This window comes from Myotis nattereri (genome assembly GCF_964212035.1).
Source record: "Myotis nattereri genome assembly, chromosome: 3".
Classification (NCBI taxonomy): domain Eukaryota; kingdom Metazoa; phylum Chordata; class Mammalia; order Chiroptera; family Vespertilionidae; genus Myotis; species Myotis nattereri.
The window spans coordinates 58,182,674-58,209,304 of NC_138077.1; the positions used below are offsets into that span (position 1 = coordinate 58,182,674).

The window sequence follows — 26,631 nt, forward strand, 5'->3', positions numbered from 1 at the left end:
GTTAATTAACCTCATGGAGGACACTGATGAGCAGAGGAGTACAGGGGGTAGGCAGGAACCCCCTACAGTGGGCTGAGCGGGCAATTGGATAGAGAGTCCATTTCTTCATGTTGCCCATGCAGGGAAAAGAACTCGGTAGGAACCAGTGATGGAAAGTTGGGAAGACTTTTGTTGCTATTGGTATTATTAAAATTGAACAGATTGTAATGTGGGCAATATGCTCCTTGTTTCTGATTTCTTTGGAGTTATATACACTGACACACACCCCTCAAGTGTATTCCTACACCAATAAAGCCTGACCTAAAAGAAAAATGAAAAAAGTGCAACACCAGGGAAAGCAAAAGCCCCAGCCAGACTTCCTTCTTTTGTGAAAACAGCAGTGCCCTCTGGAGGCAAAAATGCATCTTGTCCTGGGACTTTAAGATTGGACTGAACTGCTGTTTTTCCTGACATGGAAGAATAGTGCTCTGATGCTGTAGATAGCTGCAGAAATTTTTTTTCTGTTGCAAAGGCATTACAAATCATTTCAGAGGCCTATTGGCAACTCTGTGGACAACAAGTGCAGGCTACTGTGTCAGTAAGCATTTTCATTTCCACCCATTAGATAGAAAATCATCAAAATAGTTTTTATAGAGTTTCTGATTTTTAGCCAGATATTCCCCTTTCTTTTTTTAAAATATATTTTATTGATTTTTTTTATAGAGATGAAGGGAGAGGGATAGAGAGTTAGAAACATCGATGAGAGAGAAACACCGATTAGCTGCCTCCTGCACACCTCCGACTGGGGATGTGCCCGCAACCAAGGTACATGCCCTTGACCAGAATCGAACCCGGGACCCTTCATTCCACAGACTGACGCTCTATCCACTGAGCCAAACCGGTCAGGGCTCCCCTTTCTTCTTAGATCAAGAATTTATCACAAATTCAGTACACACACCCTTGACAGGCATAACTACAGCCCTTTCTTCAAACACTCTCCAGGGTTCTTCACGTTCACGCAGAAGGCTGGTTTTTCCTCATTGGTTTTTTTTTTACTACTGTGCTCCGTCTTATGACTTGGTATCATTCTCCTCTTCTAATTGTAAAAACCTGTTCCACCCTTCAAGCTCTTGTTCTAGTCTCACCTCCTCCATAAAGCTCTCCCTGCTGTAGCCCGTATGTCTCTTTCCCTTCCCTGAACTGCCATTATAGTTTCAATTGGAACCTCATGATAAAAAATAGAAGGTAAACAGTAACTATGGCAGCAAAACAATAGTGCCTTGTCACTAGTAAAACTAAAACCTACTCATGACCAGAAATCATCATGTTTAGTTTTCCTATGGTTCATTCTTGCCAAATTCCCGAAGACTCTGGTCTGTGCTTATTGCATCCTTTGTATTCATTCCTAGAAGTGGACCACCATATTTGGGAACAGCAGTCTATGCTTGGAAAAGCAAAACATTTGAAGGGTACAAACATTTGAAGACCCTAGGGTCCTAGAGGATGGAGCTTTCTAAGGTAAAAGTACTTACTTATATATAAACACAGATGAATCTTGAACTTTGATCAGCACATGAATAGTTCCATAATAGCAAGAAATCTGGATCTTCAGTTTGGTATCAATTGCCCAATTAAAGTTTCTCCTTGTACCATGTGAGACACAGGGAATCCAGAATATGCTAATCTAATCACCAGAGGCAGCCTGAGGATGGATGATATGTAAAAATGGGACCTCAATATCATTTTGATTCTGTCTACTTATTCAGCAATTCTGCTTTTGCTGGATGGGGGGAGGGAGGGAGGGAGGATTATGGAGGAAGAATAAAAACAAAGAAATAGAGAAAAGACACCTCATTTGTTCAACCATAAAATTCTACATTCAGGCTTGTGTCATGAAATAAACAATTGAAAGTGGTCCCTTACTGGTAGATGAGGAGGTGTAGCTGATGAGGATCATGTCCCCATGTATTCTGTTCTGTCTAGAAAAACCCACAAGCCTTTGGAAATTAGAGGCCTATCTGAAAGTTTTGGTAATTTGGGCTGTGACCTTTGGGCCTTTGTGTGTGTTAATCTCTAACCCTTCATCTCATCCTGAATCAGAAGTGCATTGATTGGCCTCTAGGAAGTGGGGTAGGGTTAATGTTTGCTAGGACATTTAGTATTTCAAGTATTTCAGGCGCACAGATTAAACAAATGAACGAACACGTAGGTGTTCCCCTTCCCCTCAAACCCAGGGCTTTTAGCAGAGTATCTGTTGCTTTGTGATTATTAGGCTGTATCTGTTATCAGTAATCTGTAGTCATTTGGTTTCAGTTTTTTTAAAACCAATCTCATTTTTCACAGGGTGCTGGAGCTGCAGCTTACAATGAGAAATCAGGTAGGATCACCTCCCTCTCAGACTTGTTTCAGAAAGTCTTTACTCATATCTGTCCTCAGTGGATAAAGGGGAATGCAGAAGGAGACTGTCTTCCCTGCAAGTGTTCAGGTGTGTAATTGCAGGACCTGTGGCAACCTGAACTGTGCATCAGAAGGGAGACTGCTTCAGGGGCAGTGTGCATCAGCAGATACGTTCTCTTAGGGCTCCCACTGATCCCTTTCTTTGCCCACAAGATGTCAGACTCTTCTGACCACAGCCTTAAAAATTGATCAGAAGAGGTGACCAACTGATCGTCCCTGGCTCAACAAGGGTTGTAAGAGCCAAATGGAACCTTCCTAATCTTAAGGGTGGCCCACTTGAGATTTTCTACCAAAGCACAGGCCAATTGAATCTGGCTGCTGTGTGCTACTTCTTTTATTTATTTATCTTTTTATTTTTTTAAATAGTTAAAGTAATACACGTGTTTCCTTTTTGCCCCCCTCCACCCAGCCCTTGCTCCACCCCACACTATTGTCTGTGTCCATGGGTTATGCGTATATGCATGCTGCTGCTTTTGGATAATTGAAGCCATCAGAGGTCTTTCTAGATGGCTGAGATTAGAAATATGGTTGAAGCCTTAACCGGTTTGGCTCAGTGGATAGAGCATCGGCCTGTGGACTGAAGGGTCCCGGGTTCGATTTTGGTCAAGGGCATGTACCTTGTTTGCAGGCACATCCCCAGTAGGGAGTGTGCAGGAGGCAGCTGATCGATGTTTCTCTCTCATCGATGTTTCTAACTCTCTATCTCTCGCCCTTCCTCTCTGTAAAAAATCAATTAAATATATTTTTAAAAAAGTGCTAAAATCATCTTCACAGACTTCCCAGACTTAAAAAAATTTTAAAAAAAGAAATATGGTTGAAGTAAAATATAATTTTACCTATTTTAGGACACACAGTTTTTCACATCTGTTAAGTTAAAACTACTCTATCAGCCATTAACGTGCCATGTTTTAATTGGCGTTGTTTTTCCTTGCTCAGTGGCATTTAATAATGATGTCTTAGATTCCATGAAATACAGTCACAGGTTAGGTTCTCATAGAAGCAGTAACTGAGATGGAGTTAGGAATGCAAAAGGGTTCAGAGAAAGGAAAAGAGATGAAACCAGATTGGGCAGGTGGAGCCATCAGACTGCAGCCTGAGCTTTCCCTTTAAGGGAGTCCCACATTGGACATAAGTGGCCTTGGTCAGCCACTGATGGGGGGCCACCCTGAGAATAGTGTGACCCTGGCTGGAAAGCCAAGATGGACCCTGAGGGGCTAACAACTGGAGGCTGTCAGCTAACTGTATTCCCTCCTTCATCACCACATTGAACAGGGATCTGAACAGCACAGCTTCTTTCCTGCCACATACAGTAAGTAATTTTTAGTCAATCGGCCTTAATTCCACCAAAATTGTCCCATGAAACTAGAGTAGGATGTTCCGCCCGTTTGCTGGACCATGCCCCCCATAGAGCATCCTTGACCAATGGCTGATACGAGGTTGGATAAATATCCCAGCTCCTTTCCTTTCTGGTGGTATTACTCTGAGACACACTCTCTCCCAGTGGAATTATGCTTAATTTGCTTCATAACACATCCTTAGTTCATTTCCTTCCCTTTTCTGTCTTACTTTCCCACTCTGCCCTCCCATCTCATGCCCCTGGTATTTTCTAGGATCAACTCCCAAATAAACTTACATTCAAATCCTTATCTCAGAGCCTGCTTCTAAGAGAGCCCAGACTAAGGCACTAAGACTAAGCAAACAAGTTACCAATAAAGCCTCCACTTATTTTTGACTCATAATTAAATCCTTTCCAATATTTGTGCCTTAAGCATGGTTCTTCCCAAACTCACCATTTTAATGCCGACTTAAAAATTCATGTGCCTCCATTCGCATTGTTTTCTTAACACCATCATTGTATCATGGTAGCGTAGCTACCACTTATGGAGTATGTACTGTATGCCAGACACAAGACTAAGTACTTTATGGATGATTTACCATTGAAAACTCTTGGACATTCTTGGTCTAATTACATATCTACGTGAGAAAGAGAATGAGGAAGAGGAGTAGAGGGAGTTCATCTCTCTTTTGTATATGGGACACTCAGTTTTCTGATGTGAAGTGGAATTACATTCTTTTCAAAGGAACTTTTGACCGGTTCTTGATTTTTTTTTTTTTTTTTTAATCTCTCCTTTCCAGAGACTGACATTCTTGGAGAAAACGGTAGTTGGCAAATACCCATTGATCACAATGACTTTAAAATTTTAAAAAATAATGAGAGTCAGCTGTGTGAAGTCCTCCGGAATAAATTTGGCTGTGTGTCTACCCTGGTCTCTCCAGCCCAGGAAAGTAACAGTGAGTCTCGACAAGTCTTCAGAAAAAGACTGACTCCAGGACCAGAGCTATCTGTCTGGAAGGGTGATCTCACCAGACATGCTGTTGATATTGTGGTGAATGCAGCCAATGAAGAACTCAGACATGGAGGAGGCCTGGCGCAGGCCCTGGTGAAAGCTGGCGGCCAAGAAATCCAAGAGGAGAGTGATTGGTATATTTCCACACATGGTAAAATACAAACTGGTGGGACAGCTGTCACAGGACCAGGGAAACTTCCCTGCAAACACATTGTCCATGCCGTTGGGCCTCGGTGGGTGGCGTGGGAGAGAGGGAGATGTCAAGCTGATCTGCAAAATGCCATGGTAAATATTCTGAATCGTGTCACCCATGGCTTTCCAAACCTGGAGACAGTAGCAATTCCAGCCCTGAGCTCTGGGATTTTCCAGTTCCCTCTGGATTTGTGTACACGGATCATTGTGAGAACTATCAGCCTTTATTTCCAAGGGAAGCCACCGGCCAGTAATTTAAAAGAAATTCATCTGGTAAGCAATGAGGACCCCACTGTTGCTGCCTTTAAAACTGCTTCGGAAGACATTCTAGGGAGTAATGAGCTGGGGTCCTCAGTGAGTCAGGGAGCCATCCTTCCTTCCTATACGATGGTTGTGAGTCAGGGAGCCATCCTTCCTTCCAATACAGTGGTTATGAACAGCATGACTCTCCAGATTGTCCAAGGCCACATTGAACTGCAGCAGGTAAGTCTTTGTTCCTATTCTCTTGCACTGCCAAAGGGCATCCCTGAACTGTTTATTACCTATCAAGTACGTTTTGAGTATAAACTATTTCAAACACTGTTTAATCTCGTTAAGGTTAAGAGTATGGACTTTAGGGACAGGCCATCTGGATTTGAATACTAGCTGTGCCATTTACTAGCAGGGTGACACGAATCTAGTTACTTTATCTTTGGGCCCTCAGTTTCCTCACCTGGAAAATGAAGATAATAATAAGACTTATATCTTAGAGTTGGAATTAATACACATAAAATGCTTAGAATCAATTTTGGCACATGACAAGTATTTATAACTATTATTGCTATTATTCTTAGGCACCATGAGGAAATAAAACAATCTTTGATTCCAAGGAACTTATAATCTGTTATACTCTTTTTATGTTAAAAAATTCTCTATTTGAAAAATCTCATTGGGAAACAAACCATCTGAACATTTCTGAAGCAACCTACCAATAGTAAACAATGTATTCATTAATACAATGAATTCACAATATTTAAGAGTATGTCAATTTTGTGACAAGAGTGTGGTGGACCAAGAAAGATTACTTCAGAAGATGTGTGTTTTGGATCTGATCTCAAGTTATGATAGATATGAATTGGCAGGAGGTGTGGCCTGGTTGTTAGAATGACTTTATTAGAGAGACACAGAGAATGATGGATAGAAAATAATGGGCTGGACCAGGTGGAGCTATAAGTTGTATTCTGAGTATATGGCTCTGTGCCAGGGGCCATGAATGATACAAAGTGTGACTTAGCATTTAGCCAGGATTCCTTGGGCACAAAGGAGAAGGCTCTGGCAGGAAGGGGAGGGAGTCAGGGTAACAATGAATTTAAGTATTTCTGGGTTAGTGCAGCGCCCCTGTTAGGCATAGAGTACGTTGAGGATGGGGATCATGGCTGTTCATCTCTGTAACCCCAAAGCCTAGTCTGGGCCTGCTTCTAGGGGTTGAGCAAATTATTGATGAATAAGTGAAAGAGGAAGCAGGTAGCAGGAACTGCAACAGAGAATTATTTTTCTTTTCTGGATCAACAATGTCACACTTAAGACTCCTGTGGCTGCAATCAAATAGACTTAATCATACATGAAAAAATACCATATACTGCCTGCAAGACAATTAGAATGAAGATTGAGGGGTTCCCCACAAAATGCGATACAGTCAAACCTCGGTTCTTGAACAGTTCGGTTCTAGAACAAGTTGTTCATGAAAAATGTCTTGGTTGTCAAACAGAACTTAGGTTCTAGAACTCTCTCATGCTGATACATGTATGATCAGTCACACATCTCTCAGGTGACAAACAAAGAAGAGATTGCATGAGTATGAGTCAGTTTGCTGCTAAACCTTGAGTTATTAACATCTCAGGAAATTGTACTGTCATTATTTCGTGTTTTTTTTGTTGTTGCTGCTGCTTATTAAACTAGAGGCCTGGTGCACGAAATTCTGCAGGGGTGGGGGGTGTTCCTCATCAGCCCGGCCTAAGCCCTCTCACAGATTGTGAGCCCTCAGGGGATGTCCCTGAGGATGTCAGTCGGACATCCTTAGTGCTGCTGCAGAGGCGGGAGAGGCTCCCACCACCTCTGCTGCACTCTCCAGCCGTGAGCCAGTCTTCTGGCTGAGCAGCGCTCCCCCTGTGGGAGCACACTGACCAACAGGGAGCAGCTCCTGTGTTGAGCATCTGTCCCCTGGTGGCCAGTGCATATCATGGCGACTGGTTGTTCTGCTGTTCGATTGATTTGCATATTAGCTTTTTCATATATAGGATATGTACAGTAAATCTCATGGGTTCTAAGAAAGTTAGTGATAGCAGCAAAATAAAAAGAAAGTAGTGAGAACAACAATAGAGCTTAGACATATACTGTATATAAGAAACAGGAAATCATTTGGGGGTCTGGAACAGATTAATTTAATTTACATTATTTCTATTGGGAAAAATGATTCCGTTTTCAAACTGCTTCTTGAACAGTCTTCTGGAATGAATTAAGTTCAAGAACTGAGGTTCCACTGTATTTATTTGATATCATTAATATGTCCATTTAAAATTAAAGTGGAAACATCCTTGTTAAATAACTTTTCATTTAACTAAAATTTTATTGTATTTATTTATTGCCAAAAACATTAGGAACCTTAAAATTTAAAAAGGAAGCAGTACCCCCCAATACCCCCAAATTGCAAATTCTGGTTGTACTTTCAAAGTGAAGCATTCATTAACATCTATGAGAAATACATAAGTTACCCCCAAAGGGAGCCAAAACTATCAAGATTATTTAGGGGGACTTTTGGGCATGAGGGAGAAAAAGGATACAACCCTGTTAGCACAGTTCTTAGAGTTAACTAGGTAATATTACTTAAAATACAGCCCAGGTGAATATACAGTCTCTTTCTTTTTTTTAACAGAGAGGAAGAGAGAGGGAGAGGGAGATAGAAATTTCAATGATGAGAAAGAACCATTGATTAGCTACCTCCTGTATGCCCCACACTAGGGATGGAGTCCGCAACCCGGGCATATGGCCTGACCGAGAATCAGACCGTGGCCTCCTGGTTCATAGGTTGACGCTCAACCACTGAGCCACACTAGCCAGGCTCTACAGTCTATTTCTGAAAGGACAGATGAAAAACTGATAAAGTGATTGCCTGTAGGATAGGTGGGTGAGTGGGGGATAGGGGGACCCCACCAAGATGGAGGCCTCCTTTTCACTGAAGACTTTTTTTATCTCATTTGTACTTTTTTTAACTATGTACTACTCACCTTTAAACAAAATAGGAGGTGAAAATTTCCTGAGAAATTTTATTTCCACTCTGTTTAAAACAAAACAGAAAATTCACACAAAAATAGCAAAAAGAGATGACAGTGGGGCAAGGAATGAAACCATTCATTGATAAAGCTTAAAATAAATCACAGGGAATGTTCAGAATCTGGGAATATGGGAGGGATAAGCCAGGAAGGGACTGATAGATGTTTGCAATAAAAATTGTACCATCCACACACTTTGCCTAATTACTGAATAGGATAAACAGACTAATCAAATGATCACATTTTGGAAATATGAGTTTCTATCCATTATTAAATGATATTTTTGTGGACTTAGGATCTTCAGAAGTATTTTTCAAAGCTCTTCAGGGAAATAAAGACTTAAATTAGTAATTGAACAAAAAGTAATTTAAAAAGGAATCCTGTCCATTTTTTCCCTTTGCAGACAGATGTAATTGTTAATTCTGTAAGTCCACCTTTTAATTTTGAAGCTGGTCCTGTGTCGAAGTCAATTCTACAACAAGCAGGACATGAAATAGAAGACGAATTTCACAAAAACAGGAAGCGGAAATCTCAGGATTCCCAGTTGGTAGTGTGGACAAAAGGATTTAAATTGTCCTGTCAGTGTGTATTCCATGTGTTGTGGCTTCCAACATATTCTGACCGAGATCTGGTAAGCTCAAAATAAATTTATCTTTATGTAACTTGACAGTCTGTGTAGTCTTTGTTGAATTTCCATCATACTATTACATTAATGAAATATTATCAGGTTGTATAATCCCCATTTTCTACTACTCCTGTAAAAATTTGAAATACTAAATAACTTTTGTTGTCTTTTTTGTTGTTGTTGTTAATTCTCACCCGAGGATATTTTTCCATTGATTTTTTTAGAAAGAGTGGAAGGGAGGGGAAGAGACAGGGAGAAAGAAACATTGATGTGAGAGAGACACATCAATTGGTTGCCTCCCACACGCACCCTAACCAGGGCCAGGGATCAAGCCTGCAACCTAGGTATGTGCCTTGACCAGAATCGAACCCAGAACCCTTCAGTCCACAGGCCAACGCTCTATCCACTGAGCCAAATCGGCTAGGGCTGTTGTTGTCTTAATAAGTTATCTTAAGAAGTTTAATCTAAAATATAACCTAACACATGTCTAAATTTTAAATGGGTTTACCGCGGATAGGCACAGAAACATCCCTCTGCACACCTGTTCACCTCACCACACTGTACCCTGTAGGCCTTTTCCTAAGGGGGCCTGGGAGTCGGCCTCTCTATGTTTCCTTCCAACTGTTAATTTCCAGGAGGACGTGGATTTCCCTTCTAGCGCCATTCTTGTCAGATCTATTCCCTGTGGTGTCTTCCCACCTGCCTTTGTCTATCTGTTTTGTCACCATTTCCGGTTCTTTCTTAGCTAGAGGGCCCTGTAATCCCTATCATCTCTATTTCTCAGTTTTCTAAGGTCCTTACATGGACAACCTTCCTGTATTAGTATTCATTTGGATGTTGAAACATTGATAGAAAGTTTAAATCTGCCAAATATACTAGTACTTCTCAAGGAGAAATACATGGCAGACCTTAAAAGACTTTGAATAAACGCTGCTTATTCCTTTTAACCTCTGCCTCCTTTATTAAACTCCCAAGAGCTCTTTATGTTGACCTGGTAGTGACAGATGAGTGGGGATAAACTGATGATTGGCTCTCTGACCTGGGCAGGTCAACAAGACTACATAAGCTGGGAGAAATCATGGTGCCCAAAGGTCCTGAATAGCACAAAAAGGACCAATTACTTCAGCTTCTTCAACCTTTTCATTTTTCATCATTTAACCTTATAGCTGTAATGGGTTCCCTATGGAGTGGGACTTTGTCTGCCCTCTGAGGAGGCATGGACATGACCCTGAGGGAGAGTGAAGATTAACATTGTTAAATATGGGCAGGATCAAGGGGTAAGTGAAATCTTATTTTTGACTTGAAGGCTGATCTTAAAATTGTGTTTTTTTCTTCAGATATTGAAACGTGCAGTGAACGAGTGTTTGCAAAAATGCCTTCAACTAAATCTGACTTCCATTTCCTTTCCTGCTCTTGGGGCTGGAGGCATTGGTATTGAGGACAATAAAGTAGCACAGATTATGTGTGAGGAAGTTTTAAAGTTTGCCCAAAATCATCCTGGAAAACAACTAACTATAAAGTTTGTGATCTTTCCTAAAAACCTGCACGTATACAAGGTAAGTTAATATCTTAGAAATGTCCTACAGTTCATTCATTCATTCATTCATTCATTCAACATCTGTTTAGTATCCATGTAAGGCCCGGGGTTAAGCTGTATGGCATGGTGATTTTTCTAATTTAGTGAAACTTAACTTTTGTAAATTGTCCACCTCAGACCTTCCTGTATTAGTATGAGACATTGGAATGCCATTAGAGAAACCATGTTTAACCCACTACCTCGCTTCACTCTTTTCCTTTGTTGGCAGTTATTCTTCCCTCTGGTCCTTAAAGGTAAGCAAATTCCTAATTTCAATGTAGGGTCCTATGCTCCTCTCTCTTCTTTCTTCTTCTAAGAACACAACTGTTCTTACATTTCTGCCATAACTTCTACAGAGTCCTATCTTCTGAATCAACTTCAGATCCACATCACCAACCCTCTCTTATTTCCACTTAGATATCAAACTGTCATCTTAAATCCAACATATTTAAAACAAATTCTTTGTCTTTTCCTCTCCAATCAATCAACATCCTTGGGCAAGTCCTTAACTTTAATATAGGGGTAATAACCACCATCTTCCGGAGCTGTTGTGAGAATTCAAGGAGTTAATACATGTAATAACTTAAAACAGTACCTCATGTACAGTAAGTCCTCTATGAAGGTTAGTTGTTATAGTAACTGTAATGGGCTGAAGGTTCACTGAGTTCTGAACTGAATACTAAATTAAGTGAATTGTTTGTTATCTTTTTTCCAATTAGATTAGTTTTTTAACAGTAAGGGCGTATCTGACTACTTTTGCCATGTCCCGAGTACTGTCCTCAAATTCATTCTATTCTTTCCTAACTCACTTATGGTTGGCTTCAGAGGGAAAGCCCCTGTGGTGTAGGGAAGTGTGTCTATGTGTCTGAGTGCCTCTTTTGATTTCACTTCATCTCAGCTTTTTGTTTTTGAGTGGCCAGATCAGCTGAGTTACTCACATGTGAATAGGTCACTGACATATTCAGCATGATTAGTATATATTGCTGTACTGTTCTGCCCTTAGAGTACTATCTTTTTTGCTTCATTCTCACTTAGCTGGCATTTTCCAAAAGGACTTTAATGATGTTAGAAAGACTGAAAAAGAAATGAGGTAAGGTACAGCACCTTACACTAGGTTTTGAAGGCATAGGTTTCTGATTCTGTCGACAGCAGCATCGATGTGCTAGTGCGATTTCCCCGGCATGTGTCTGGGTTCTGGGTATAAAGGGCCTTCTGAGGGCCTGGCCCAGAGCGTGGCTCTGAACATTAGTCCTCTTTCCCACCCCCAGCCTGTCTTTATGTGGGTGGTTGCCATTTTATCTCCTTGTACAGGAAAACAGACATATTGGTTCCAGCTTGCTCTTTCCTGGAACAAGTGTAAAAGTTCTTATTCCTTTTGCTGCCTGACTAGACACAAGGAGGTTTGTAGTGTTGGCTGATTTCCCCTGCTGACTTCAAACGATCCATGTGACACCACTGAAGGTGGAGGTGAGAGGATACGTGAACAATGGGCTCTTGTAAGCCAATATCAGCCAGTGCCAGCTTACCACTGTGTCTCATTCACAGAACATGGTGGTGAATTACCCCGTGAAATAGCTCGCCTTCTTGATAAAATGAATCATCCTGTCCTTCAAATGAAATTCACCAGTTCCCCTGAAGCAGAGGACTATAATTGGGCCCTGGGTATATCTTTGAACTATTCATGAAGTACCCCATCCCTACAAGAAGAATTAACCATGTCTAGAAAAGAAAGTTCATTCTTTCCAACCTATAGTAAAAGTGTACATGGCAGTTCAACAAAAGTAGAAAGACTGACCACAGTCTGAGGGCTAATAATAAAAATAGCTGCTGTGTATTACATCAGCCAAGTACTGTGCTAAGAAGCTGTCTCATTCCATTCTCCCCCCTAAACCTGAGGTGAAGCCACTGTTGTCATCTCCATTTTACAAATGAAAACTACACACAGCTAGTCAAATGGCCAAACCAAGACTCCAACCTGGTCTGTCTGTCCCAAAAGCCTGTGTTCTGAACCACTAAAGAAAAACAGAACAAAATAAATGGGGAGATGACACATCTTTCAGTTCTGTGACTCAAAGGAGAGGACGATCTTACACAGTAACTGACACTATACCCTAACATGCACCATTCCTTCAGGTTCATTTCAGTATCAGCCATACATTACATCCATGTGGAGGCATGATGTGTGTGCACACATATGTATACCCTCTGGCCTTCTGATAAGTACATCTTTGCTTCCTAAATAAGTCTTTCAGTGAGAGTTTTGTGTTCAGAAAGATCAGAGGGCAACTTACACATTTCTCACAGGGGCCTTACCTACAGAGGCAAGTCCCTACATTTCAGAAAATGGATTTGTTAGACATCCAGAGTTGACCTGACTCCGGATGACCAGCCTACACTACACTCACTTAACATTCAGTGAGTAATACTTCCCAGCTGGCTGAAATGCTTGTGCTCACCAGTATTTCATGGTGATAAAGGGTCCTGGTTGGAGCCGCGTATCTGTAAAAGGTGATGGATAGTCGTTCATTTGGTTATTTAACAGATATTTATTGTGTATCTACCTTGTGCCAGACAGTAGTCTCAGAATAAGGAACACACCAGTAGCACCCTTCACTTTAGGCATTGGTCATTTGTGGACAGAGCTGGAAGACTTCCAAATTCCACTTTTCCAAACTTCTTGCAGACCATCTGCTTGGTATCCACACATTCTTCTAAGTTATTGCTGCTGGTTACATTATAGATTTCTTTCCAATTTAATTCGAAAGCCTTGCCTAATTGATTTCTCATCCTGAAACACATACTGACATTTAAAGGGACTTTGGGGGAGAGCTGATTTTTATCCATTTTGTTTATGGCAGCTATTCTTAATCTATTTATCAGCAGATAATGTTATCTCATTTGTTTTATTTCCAAGTTCTTGGACAGGGAGTGCAGGGAAGTTCCCCATAATGACCTCTCCAGGTATAAAATATGGTAAGATGGAGGGCCTTTGGCTCTGGAAATAGAAGCTGCGAATATGATTTATGAAAAAAAATGGCCTACAGATTAAGAAATTTTATAAGTTCAGATGCCAAGCAAAATCTTGTTTTCACCTCATTATTTACCATCTTTTCCATGAAGTAACTACTGCCAATTGTATCAACTTTAAAAAAGGATATGGTAATTCGAAACTCTAGGAGAGATGAGCTTCTTTAAAATAGACAAATATCTTCTATGTGCCAGATACAATATTAAGGATTTTAAAGGAATTGATCATTTATTCAGTCTACAGAAAAGGCAATGTGTGTGTAGTTTTTTAAAGATAAATTTATGTTTTATTAACTACAAGAGCATCTGCCTATTGGTTTTCTTTCCATTTTTTTTAACCTTGGTTCTCGTACATGTTCTAACAGATTGTGGTGCTGCACTTGTTATTCCCCGAGATTTTCCTACAGGCTGCTTTAGATTTGTGGCAGCGGAAATGGGGACTCACAGAGTGGATGAGGTCAAGTGTGGTGTGTACAGGTAGAGGGAGGGATTTTGATGACAATGACTAAAAGCCCTTGCTCTGCTCTGTTTTGCTTCTTGTAGGCTTTCAGCACTGCAATGGAGAAGATTAAGTCCAGGCTCCCCAACAATTACAGTGGTGAGTAAGAAATTCATGGAGCTACAAGCAGCTTCTCCCATCCTAGGCTCATTCTATTCTTGATCATCTAAACTAATGGAAGGGAGGAGAAGAAGAATAAAGAAGCCAAATATATCTCATTGTGCTCCTGCTTAGATACCAACCTGCTCTATATCTGGCCATGTTCTTGTTCAGTCCAGTTTTATGATATGAGCAGAGTGAGGCAAGGTAGCATTAGGTAATTCACAGTGTGGATAGTTCATTTACAAATGCCATCTATAATTTTTTTCTAAGAAAAAGTTCTGCCCTTCACAAACTGACTTAGCCAGCACTCTTTCTGCTCTGAATATGCAAACATCTAAATGGAGTTACTCTGTAATAATTATAGAAAACACATCTCAGGAATAACAGATAATAATAAATGGATTAACCCAATGCTATCCAAGCATAAGTAATCACTAGGATCATGATGAGAACTTTAAAAAACAAACACACCAACAAGCCCCAACTCTATACATTCTGATTCAGGAACTCTGGGTCTTGGGCCAAGCATGTATATTTTTCAATGCCCCCTAATCAATTTTGATACGGAAGCAGGTTTGGGGATCACTGAACTAAACCAATCCTGGTTGTTGGGGGCTGGAGAATGTTTACCTCTGTCTTATAACTACATTTCTTTTTCTTTTTTTTAATATATTTTTATTGATTTCAGAGAAGAAGGGAGAGGGAGAGAGAGATAGAAACATCAGTGATGAGAGAGAGTCCTTGATTGGCTGCCTCCTGCACACCTCATACTGGGAGGCAACCAATCTGTCTCTCTCACATTAATGTTTCTCTGTCCCACTCCCTTCCACTCTCTCTAAAAATCAATGGAAAAATATCCTTGGGTGAGGATTTAAAAACAAAAAACAAATAGACAAAAAATAAAATAATGATCTCAGGTAACCAAGGAAAAGTTAAACTATTTAACTTTAGTGATCTGAACAATGTAGTTACCTAGAACAATTCTTCTTTCTTGATGATGATGGATTAAAGAAGTATCAACACATGTTTTTATTTTCTACTAAAAAGTAATGTAAGCTCCCAAGCAGAACAAGGGCTCAAAAAAAAGTATGCCTCCAATTTAAGAAACACCCCCCCCCCCCCGCCCCACATACACACATACACACACACACTTCTTAGTGTTGTATAAGACACTGACTTTGATTTTTACTCAGAGGAGGCCATCTTCTATTCCCCCACACACACTTTGAAATCTGTCCTGATACTTCTCCATAGTCCCTGATACCACCCAACCACTACATTAGGTAAAATATGCTAATTACCGCTATTATCCTGGAATCACTTACTGGGAGGCAGAATTGTGTGAGCACTGGAATCAGACTGCCCATACCTACTAACTCCCTGGCCACCACCTACTAGTCCTAAAACCATAGGCAAGTTTCTTAATAACTCTGAGTTAGTGTCTTCATTTGTAAGACGGGGCTACTAATAGTACTAATAGTATCTCATTGGGTTGTGAGGATTGAACCCTATATAATAAAAGGGTAATATGCAAATCAATTAAATGATGGAACGACTGGTTGCTATGATGCGCACTGACCACCAGGGGGCCAACACTCAATGCAGGAGCTGCCCCCTGCTGATTAGTGCGCTCCCACAGGGGGAATGCCGCTTAGTCACAAGCCGGGCTGATGGTTGGCAAGTGCAGCAGCCCGCCTCCGCAGCAGCACTAAAGATGTCTGACTGTGGCTTAGGCCCGCTCCCAGGAGTCAGTTGGACATCCCCTAGGGGCTCCTGGACTGCGAAAGGGTGCAGGCCGGGCTGAGCGACACCCCCACACACACACCTGAGTGCACGAATGCCGTGCACCGGGCCTCTATTAAAATATATAAAGCTCTTAGAATAATGCCTAGAACATAGTAAGCGCTCAACTTACTTTTTCCCCTCAAAATGTTACTGAGATTCGTCCACGTAGCTAAATTCACTACATTCCATTGCTATAATAATATTCCATTGTTGAAGGGCATGCGTTATTTCCAGTTCTTGGCTGTTACAAATAAGAATGTGAACTTTCTTGTACACATCCCCTGATACACATGTGCCAGTGTTTTTCTAAATAATATAATTATAGGAATGGTTGCTCCAATTTTACATCTATCATAAATACATAGGAGTTCCAGTTGCTCTGTGTCCTTCCCAACACTTGAGATTGTCAGACTTATGAATTTTTGCCAATTGGTGGGTAGTTTTTCATGTCCCTGGTTACAAATGAAGAGAAACATCTTTTCACACATATATGGGCCATTTGTGTTTCCTTTTCTGTGAATTCTTTTGCCCAGCTGGCTATTGGGTTGTTTCTTTTTATTAATGATTTGAGGGAATTCTTTATATATTTTAGGTGCTGCTTCACCTATAAATTCTCTCTCAACTGGTCCACACCCCCCCCCCTTTCTTTTGGAATTTGGGTTCAGAGTCACCCTAATCCATCAGAGATTCTTCTTCTTGATATATATCTTTACTCCTTGTGGAGGGGGTTGCAGAGAGAGGTATACATGGGTGGGTTGGAATAAAATTCTGTTTCTTTTTCTGCTGGGATAGACTGTGTCCAGCAGCAGGAGCTGCTAAGCTCCCAGTGCTTGTGGAGAGGTGAAATGTCCTGTCACACACAGATAAGATGTAAATAAGAATCGCAGGTAGTGGAATTATGGGTATTTCCTTCTTTCATTATACTTGGATAATTTTCTAATTTTTCAGTAATAAACATCTATTCTTTTTATAATCAGAAATACATTTTTTAAAAAGAATTTTACTCTTTTAGCTCTGTTGCTTTCTGAGATGTTTGATTTTAAACCTGGGATTAGTAAGAGGTTGAGGAAAATCCCATTCAGCAGGAAATAATAGTTGGTCAAAATCCAGAGTGAGATCACAAGGTGAACTCATCTGTGAATTGGTAAATGCAACACAGAAGGGGCAGGACATGATAAACCCAACTCAGGGAAACTGTAAACCATACATTTAGATTTCCTTTATACCCAACACAGCTCTCAGACAAAGTACTTAATTGAAGCTGCCACAGCCAACAACAGTGACAATATCCTGGGACAAACACTGGCCATGGTGTATTGTTCTGCTCTGGTTTAAAACCCACCTGTCTTCTGTGGTTGTTTATGATAGTCTTATCAGTCCCCCAGGAGGTCAGAGGGAACCGAGAAAATGAACTAAAAGCTAAATCTCCTGCCATCCATCTGATGGGCTCTAACCGGGAAAAAATGATTGAGGCCGAAGAATGGATCCAAAGGATACTGACCCACCAGGATAAGCACATCATTGAGAATAATCATATCCTCTCCCTTGGAAAAAAGGAACATGACATTTTGTCTCAGCTTCAGAAAACCTCAAGGGTCTCTATCACAGAGACTATCAGTCCAGGAAAGGCAACTTTAGAGATTGAAGGAGCCCAGGCTGACCTCATTGAGGTGGTTATGAAAATTGAACGAATGCTGTGTCAAGTTCAAGAGGAAATAGCAAAAAAAAAGGAGCGAGCCCTTTGGAGCCTGGCAGGTGAGTAACTTACTCTTTAGTTGGAAAGTCAGCTCTCCCAGCTGTCCTTTTGAGTGTGATTATGTATGTCTGTATGTGGATAAGAGAGAGAATGGAAGAGAAAAGAGAGCAAACTGTGCAGGTTCTGTGCTAGGCCATAAACTTTTATAACCATTTTGGGGCTCTGTTTCTACCAGCAGGGTTAATTATTAGTAAATGAACACACACACTCACACAATTGGATTTACTTATGATGACTTAGATTACCTAAGAGGCAATTACATGGAAAGCCTAGGGTAACCCACTCCTAGGCAGTAGGGGGAAAAAACATATCTAATTCTGCAGATGGAATGTTCAAATGTAGACACATTCCACTGATTTTAAAAAATTGAGTTTTAGTGCATTTATCTGTTGCTGGAAACCTTAGGAGCCCTAAAATTACTTACTTTGAGCCTTCTCACCAAAATATATTATTAATTGGTACTATTAAGTACATGCAAACAGCACCCATTTAGTGGAGCAAAAATCCATCGAGATGATGGGGAATTGAGGTCTGCAAAGATCCTTTTAACATAGTCCTAGAGCTAACTAGGAAATTATACCATTGAAATCACCACCTTAGGAGACAGAGGCTTATTTCATTCACTTATTCAGCTAATGAATATTGCATCTATGATATGTACCAAGCATTGTTCTAGGTGCTGAGGATACAGTGATAAAATGGACATTGTTTTCACTAAGAATCTAATTGGGGATTCTGAGAAGCAAGCAAGGTTAGTTAGGAAAGAGGGTGAAAGTGCTCTGGGAGCACCTAGGAGAGGCACCCTAACTAGACTTGTATTTTAGAGAGATCACTGGTTGTATTGTGGAGAATGGATCTAGTACAGCAATTCAGATGCAGGATTTTAAAGGACACCTTATTTTCACTATGTGTTTATAAAAATTATTTAGGCTGAAATGGTCAAAATGAGTGGGAGTTTGCAGTAAACGTTGTGTCCACATTCCACAGAAAACTCAGTGTCCAAAAAGATGGACAAAAGTCATATGCAAGAATGAGACCCAAGATTATGATTTCTACTTAGCTTTTAAAGTGTAATGTCTGTGAATATGTAAACTGACACTGATACCTCTCAAGAGAACAAGAGACAAAGAAATATTGATCTCCTGTAAAGCTTGTAGCATCACTTTAACTGCATTTATAAGGTTGAGCCCTCCTCCAGCTACTGGCAACTTAGCCATATACTAGTAAGTTCCTTGTTCTGCTGCAAAGGTGGCATTTTTAGTAGCTGATGACTAAGTTTCAGAGGTTCATACAGACTCATCCTCTCTTAACCAGATTAGGATCATCATTAACAAAATGGATAAATTTGAAATGAGCTCTTACTACAGAGAACATCAACTATCCATCAGAATAAAATTTAAATGATAGAAGTTAGGCATCGCCTCTCTATTGTGTTGTTCTTTTAATCCTTCCTGGCAAGCTTTTCTGATAGCAAGTTTATAGATTTTGAATCTCCAGTGCCCAGCCAGTGCCTGGCATGTAATAGTAATTCAGGAAATGTTTGCTGAACTCAAGTCAACTGGACTTAATACTATACTTCATCAATGTGAGCTATTGCTCTCCAGATTTCATTTAGAGTCTCTTCCTTTGAAATTTCCTGGCCTTTGAGTTCCTTTGCTATGGTGTTTTGTCCTTCCCGCCTTCCAGATTTACAACTTGACCCTCTAGCGCAGGGGTCCTCAAACTACGGCCCGCAGGCCACATGCAAATACAAATATTGTATTTGTTCCCATTTTGTTTTTTTACTTCAAAATAAGATATGTGCAGTGTGCATAGGAATTTGTTCATAGTTTTTTTTTAAACTATAGTCCGGCCCTCTAACAGTTTGAGGGACAGTGAACTGACCCCCTGTTTAAAAAGTTTGAGGACCCCTGCTCTAGCGAGTTTCTCTGGATGTATCATCCTCTTTTTTAGTTAAATTGAGCCCACTCCATTAGAAATGTGCTGGGCATTAGGTCATTTTAGTATACTTGATCTAAAGTCAAACTCAAACGGGAAGAAAGTAAGCCTTTTGGGGTATTTTCATTTTGTCCACCTGTGCATTTAGTCCAATAAGGAGCTTCTTTGGACAATAACAGGTAGTCCCTTGAACTTAAAAAAGGAAGGAAGTTAAGGGAGAAAGGGAGGAAATACATGACACAATTTAGTCTTAATCTCCAAATTTTGCTCTTCTTGCTTGGGAGTGGCATATGAGTGATGTTCATGCCAAATATTCTGCCTTGCCCCTTACAGAAGGCACTGGTGAAAGTCAGGCTTATAACTTGGACCTCTTTACTTATTAGCTGTGTAATATTGGGCAAGTCACATAACTGGGTTTTAATTTCCTTATTTGTAAAACTAGAGGCCCAGTGCATGAAATTCATGCAGGGGGGGGGGGGGGCTCCCTCAGCCTGACCTGCACCCTCTCCAATCCGGGACCCCTCGGGGGATGTCCTACTGCCTCTCAAAATCTGGGACCACTGGCTCCTAACAGCTTGCCTGCCTGCCTGATCACCCCTAACCCCTCTGCCTGCCTGCCTGATCACCCCTAACTGCTTCCCTGCTGGCCTGATCGCCCCTAACCACCTCTGTCTTGCCCTGCACCCGGGACCCAGGATCCCCTCCTCTGGCCATCGCAGGCATCCGGGACCTGGGCTTCCCTCCCTCTGGTTGTCCGCAGGCACCCATGACCCGGCCAGCTTCACCCAGGCCAGCCGCAGCCACAGGGGACCGTGGACCACAGGGCGGGTGGCTTGTCCCTCTCCCGGCCACAGCCCCAGCTGCTGGCGCCTGGGACCGCGGGATGGGCGGCTTGTCCCTTTCCCAGGCTGCAGCCTGGCTGGTCCCCATTCCTTACTTGCGAGCTCATTTGTGCCTGGCTGGTCCCCATTCCTGTCTCCCAGTGTTGAGTGTCTGAGCAGTTCTGGCCCAAGGGCTTGAGGGCGTGACGACCATTTGCATATTAGCTCTTTTTTATATAGGATTGCCTCTCACAGAGCATTGAAAAAGTGTTTTGTGTTACTCATTTTTAGGACAGCAACCAATACACCAAGATGAAGTGAAAGAAAATAAGTTTCTGAAATGTCTAACGCTTTCAACTCCAAAAATTCAGGCTCAGAAGAAAGAATTTGAAAACTGTGGCTTGCAGGTTATAAAGGTATATGTAATTAAGGGAAAGATTTGACTTGCCTTGCTATTAATCCATTTGTTCCATAGCTAAAAAAAAAATAAAAACACAACAAAAAACACCTGTAAGCTAGCTGCTCATTTGACCGGAGTCTCAGAAATAAGATGGAGAGGAGGCTAGAGATGGGCAGATACCAAGATATAGGAGGCAGAAATGATGTCAGGATATACAGAAGCATAGATCAAGACCCAGTTAAAAGCTGCCTATGTTGATGCAAAATAAAAGGACTGGAATAGAACTTATCACACTGTGTTATTATAATTGTGTACCTATTTTTATCTCTCACTAAACTATGAGCTTTAAGAGGGCAAAGACAGTAAATACATTGTTGGCCATTTCATTAACAGTGGTTGTTCAGTGCATTTTTATTAAATGAATTCATCAAAGAAGGGACAGGGAATTTTGAAGAGATAGAAATCAAGCTAGGAGAGGGCTGCGGCCAGGAGAGACCCCTATGTAATTTGAAATGAAAATCAAATTGCATGCAAAGCTATATGCACATTAGTGCCTTTATTTCTGAAGCAGTGCATCAGGCCATTTAAGTAGCAGTTCTCCAGTCTCTTATTCAGATTTTCATTCCCTTGGGTTCCAGGTAGAGAAGATAGAAAACATGGTTCTCATGGCTGCCTTCCAAAGAAAGAAGAAAATGATGGAAGAGAAAATGCGTGGGAAACCTGTGAGCCACCAGTTGTTTCAGCAAGTCCCACAGCAATTCTGCGAAGTGGTAGGCAGAGTCGGCTTTCAAAGGATGTACTCAGTGCCCTGCGGTAGGTGTCAGCCCCTCATTATTGGAGCTACTGTGTGTGGGAATTGGTGAGCAGACATCAGCAGAGGACTCTCCACCAATAGCATTTGTTGCTGTGGTGAGGGGATCATTTGCAACTAGGATTTAATGGTTAAGTCATTTGGAAAGGGTCCTTATTTTTATTTTCCTTCATATATTTTGTTGCTGATGGGTTTAATGTTGATGAAAGTATTTGCAGTAAGATGTACAGTTCAGGTTCCCTCCTTTCTGTGTTTATGTGTCCTATATGCAGAGTACCCTGGAGCTTTTCTTTCTCTTTCTTCCCCCACTCCTCCCACCCCGCTTATCTCAAGCAAATTATTATCACTACCTAACCATCCTAATCCCTTAATTAAAAGGGCATTTTCCTGAACTTAATAAAGTTGATCTTTTCTCTTCTATACTCTTCATTTCCTATAGGCTGATAGTGAATGAATTAGATTTCATCTGGCAGGTGAAGTGACTAACATCTTAAGATCCCTCTCAGCTATAAGAGTTCTGTGTGTGGCTTCCATGTCTCTTTTCAGTTGTACAAAAATATTGCATACAGCCCTGGCTGGTGTGGCTCAGCAGTTAAGTGTGTCAGCCCATGCACCAAAGGGTCTCAGGTCAAGTGCACATACCTGGTACGATCCCCGGCCCCAGTCGGGGCACGTGCGGGCGGCAGCCAATTGATGTGTCTCTCACATTGATGTTTCTCTGTTTCTTTCCCCTGCCTTCCCTTTTTTCCACTCTCTCTGAAAAGAAATGGAAAAAACATCCTTGGGTGGAGATTAACAAAATAACAACAACTTAACTTCATTGCTGTAGTGTCCCCTTTAGATCTCTTCAAAGGAGGCCAAGAAGTTTTGTAATTATTGTGGGAGATACCTAGCAATGCAGCTTGATTTTGCCTGGTCGGTGAAATCCCTTCATCTGTACCCTTCAAGATATGTAGCATGATCCTTGATTTCTGGAAAGCAGAGAGTTTTTAAATCTCTTTGCCCCAGAGAGAATATAAGCAATACCTAGGGGAAAAATTGAGCATGCTCAACTCCTGCAGGTAAAAATTGATCAGTGAATCCCCTCCAAGAAATCTTCCAGTGCAATCAGGAAAGTGATGATTGGTATGGTCCTTTCATTAGCAATCTTAAAAACTCACTTCTTTTGCTCCTAAACCATTGTAACTGGCTCCTCTGCACCCCACTCTTCCCGCCCCCCCACACACAATCACCACCTTCTACTCAAATACTCTAAGATCATCACTATCTTCCTATTTTCCAAATCCAGCGGGTGCCATCTTTTCAGTCCTTTGGCAGATATGGCTAATTGCCTCTCCATCTGTAACCACCTCTCTCTCCTGACCTGCAGGTCCACATTTCAAACTATCTTTTGGACATTTCTACCTATGGACGCATAGCCAACTCCAGCTGAACTCCTTCTTGGCCGTATTTTTCCCTAAGACATAGGCTATTTTTTTTCTCCTTTCTTGCTGATACTCCCTAACCTGGCTGATACCATCACCATCTATGAGGTCTTCTAAGGTAGAAACTGAATCATCCTCCATTCCTTCCTTTCTCTCTCATATCCAGGCAGTCACAGATTCTCTCTCAATAAAATTTTCAGCACAGCCTCACTTCTCTTTTCCTGCAGCCTTAGTTTACCTTCCCATAAGCCTAGATGATTACCAGGTCCTTTTTTGCCTCAAAACACTTCTATTAACCTGTCCTTTTCTCTTCCAGAATTATCATGCTAAAAAATTACATGCCTGTTTAGCATCTGCATTCCTAGTTACCTAGAAAGTAAAAGCTCAGACTCCTTAGCAGAGTGCAGAAGGCCTTAGCCCCACATTATTTCACCAGCCTCATAACTCACTATGTTCCCCAACACTCTGGCCATGAACGTCTTAGTTTCCTGAGTATGCTGTATGCTCTCGTGCCTCTGTGCCTTTGCATGTGGAATGTCTTCCCTCTTCACCCGTGTCAGCCCTGCAAATTCTTATTCCTTCGTTAAGACATAGCTCAAATGGCATCTCCTGGTGGACACCTTCCCCAACTCCTGCAGACCCAGTGAATTGCTTCCTTCTCTATGTTCCTGCACTCCCCCCATTCCTTTGTTACAGCCTCTGTAACTCTAACAAGTACACCAATTCAGTTCTACAAAATTCAGGTATGGGACTTGTTTTCTTTATGGCTGTATAATTGAATTCACCTACCTTTTATGCTCCCAAGGCAACAGATGTGGAAAACTCCATCTTGACAGATGAATTCAGTCGTTTCAGAGTATCCCTAGTCCCTTTGGAGTTTAGACTCAATTCCTGCAAGGTTTTGCCTTTACTTCTCCTCTTCTGAGAGTGTTCTCCATGATGGGACAGGCATTGAGGGGAGGGTGGTCTGGTTCATGGCCCCATCAGTCCTCTGCCTCTCAGGGTCCTCTGCTAGATAAAACACCTTTGGCCATTAGCACCTTCCTTTACTTAAATTTCCAGTCCCCTTTGCTCTTAGGTAGGGACTACACAGGGCACTCTGTTTTTCATGTCAAGGGAATTCCTTTCCAGGCCGTGTTTGTGTTCCTCCTATAGCACGCGAAGTGTTTGAGTGAAGCTGAAATGTGGGGTCTTGCGTGGAAGGCCTCACCCCTTCTGAAAATCTTCCCTGGCCATTGCTGCTTTCCACTCAGGTGCCAGGCTGGATGAGGGGGCTGCAAACAGCAGAGTCAGGCAATGCTCCCTTCTACTCTGGAAGTCCCCCTAGTTCTTCTGAGGTTTCTGTTGGTTCTTCACCATCTTGACTCCCAGGGCACTCTTGAGAGAGTACGACAGAGAAGTGAGTTCTCGTTATGTCTTCCCTGATTCTTCTCTTCCCAGAAGGTGGGAGAAAGAACTTAACATTTATCTTGAAGTGAAAAAACTGCTCTTAGAATATCTTGTGTTGTTCTCTTTTCTGTTATAGGTGGTATAAAATCCATGCGCTGAATCCTTCAGGCTTTTATCCTTTTGGTTCAAAAAACTCTTTTCCTCACTCAGAAAATCTGTCAAGGCCATACTTTCAAGACCGTATTTTCTGCTTTAATTAAAAATAATGATATATTATATATGATATGTATCATATATATATTCAAATGACTTTGTTCTAAGCTTTATATATTTTGCCCCTGTATAAGTAGCAAGAATTCAGTGGGTGGAGGAACAAAGAGTAAGAAGACACTCCCAGGAAAGAAATCTTTGATATTTATCTCAAAATACTTGCTTACCACATGAAATTGTACTATATTTTATGATGGGAGTTCCCGTTGTGAACTTTTGAGAATAGGGATCATGTCTTAGTCATTTTTAAAGCTCTAAAGCTGTACGGTCCAATATGGTAGCCATGAGCCAGTCACTTGTGGCTGTTGAAGATTTGAAATGTGTTTAATCTGAATTGAATTACACAGTAAGTATAAAATATGCACTATATTTAAAGACCGCTACCAAATAAAAAAATGTAAAATGTCTCCTTAATAATTTTGCATATTGATTACATGTTGGAGTGGTAACATTTGGATATAATAGGTTAAATAAATTTATTATTAAATTAATTTCACCTGTTTCTTTTTACCCTTTTTAATGTGGCTACTAGAGAATTTAAAGTTATGTGTGTGGCTTATGTTACATTTCTATTGTTCAGTGCTGCTCTAGAACCTGATACAGTGTTTGGTTAAGTCCCAAGTAAATTAAAGAAAGAAAGAGGAAGGTGAGGGAGGAAGGCGGGGAGGGACAGAAGGAAGGAAGGAAGGAAGTTATATTTAAATGTAAGCTATTATTATATTGATGATATCAGTGATAATGTGTCTTAAGGGAACAACTTTGGGTATCTTTGCTACAGACACAGGGACTTAGGACCAAAAAGTAGTGATTATTTGGGGAACTAGACAGCGAATATTTATTAGTACCCAAATTGGGCAATATGTTTCTGCAGATCATAATAACCGTTTACATTTTTTTTTCTTTTATCAGACCCACAGTATGGAGCTGGCATATACTTCATCAAGAACCTCAGAAACCTAGCATACCCGGTCAAGAAAACATCTACTACAGATAAGCTGATCTACGTGTTTGAGGCTGAAGTACTCATAGGCTCCTTCTGTCAGGGTCATCAGGAAAATATTATTCCCCCACTAATGAGTCCTGGAGCCACAGATAGACATGACAGTGTGGTTGACAGTATCTACAGCCCAGAAATCTTTGTTATTTTTAGTAGTGTGCAGGCCATGCCCCGATATTTGTGGACTTGCATCCAAGATCCTGTATGGTCACAGGATTACTCATCAAAACCAATGATGTATCCACAGTCGACTTTGAGGGAACTCTCAAGAGGTAGCCCTGTTGATTAATCTCCATAGAATTTTAACAACTGGCATGGCCTTGCTTTGTAGACTAACCAATAATGACCATTGATGGCTCAAAGCGTGGTTTGAATGTGTTAAGTGGGTTGTTTGTATGGACTAATTGGGTTATTGAAGGGGCCAGTTACATACTACTAGCATCTTAGTCTTTATCTCCTGGGGCTGGGATAGATGTATACCATCATCTATTATTCCTCTCCTTCAAGTTGTTCTTTCACCTCCTTAAATATAATAGCAAAAATGTTTTGCATGCAATAAAAAGACTTTTCTAATATATAATCCATTTTATTTTCTAAAGTGGTGATAGTGTAACAAAGCAGGATGATTTTATATTTTCCAGATAATCTTATGCAGTGCTTTTGATAACAAAATAAATCACCTTTGCTTTGAAAAATCACATGTTAAATGAAATTATTTGAAGTGGAAGGACATCGAAAGGCTGATATTCTCCTGATAACCTGTGTGAATTCAGCCATATCAAGCAATGCAACTGAAGTACCACTAGGCCAAATTATTAATTTACCAAATATTTTTTGACCACCAGATGTGTTTCAGTCACTTTATGAATCCTGGGGATATGATGCTAGACAAGACAAATGTCTTCATACAGCTTTCAGCCTGACTAA

The 26,631-nt window shown here is 41.0% G+C and overlaps 1 protein-coding gene across 1 annotated transcript; it reads left to right on the forward strand.

Moving 5' to 3' along the window:
• The first annotated feature begins 4,622 nt into the window (after window positions 1-4,622).
• Window positions 4,623-26,394, forward strand: PARP9 (poly(ADP-ribose) polymerase family member 9). Its single transcript, XM_081088534.1, has 8 exons — window positions 4,623-5,459; window positions 8,688-8,915; window positions 10,247-10,465; window positions 14,056-14,110; window positions 17,276-17,653; window positions 20,705-20,829; window positions 21,452-21,626; window positions 25,617-26,394. The coding sequence occupies exons 1-8, from the start codon at window positions 5,067-5,069 to the stop codon at window positions 25,991-25,993; spliced, it is 1,950 nt and encodes a 649-aa protein (XP_080944660.1). The 5' UTR covers window positions 4,623-5,066; the 3' UTR covers window positions 25,994-26,394.
• The last annotated feature ends 237 nt before the right edge of the window (window positions 26,395-26,631 follow it).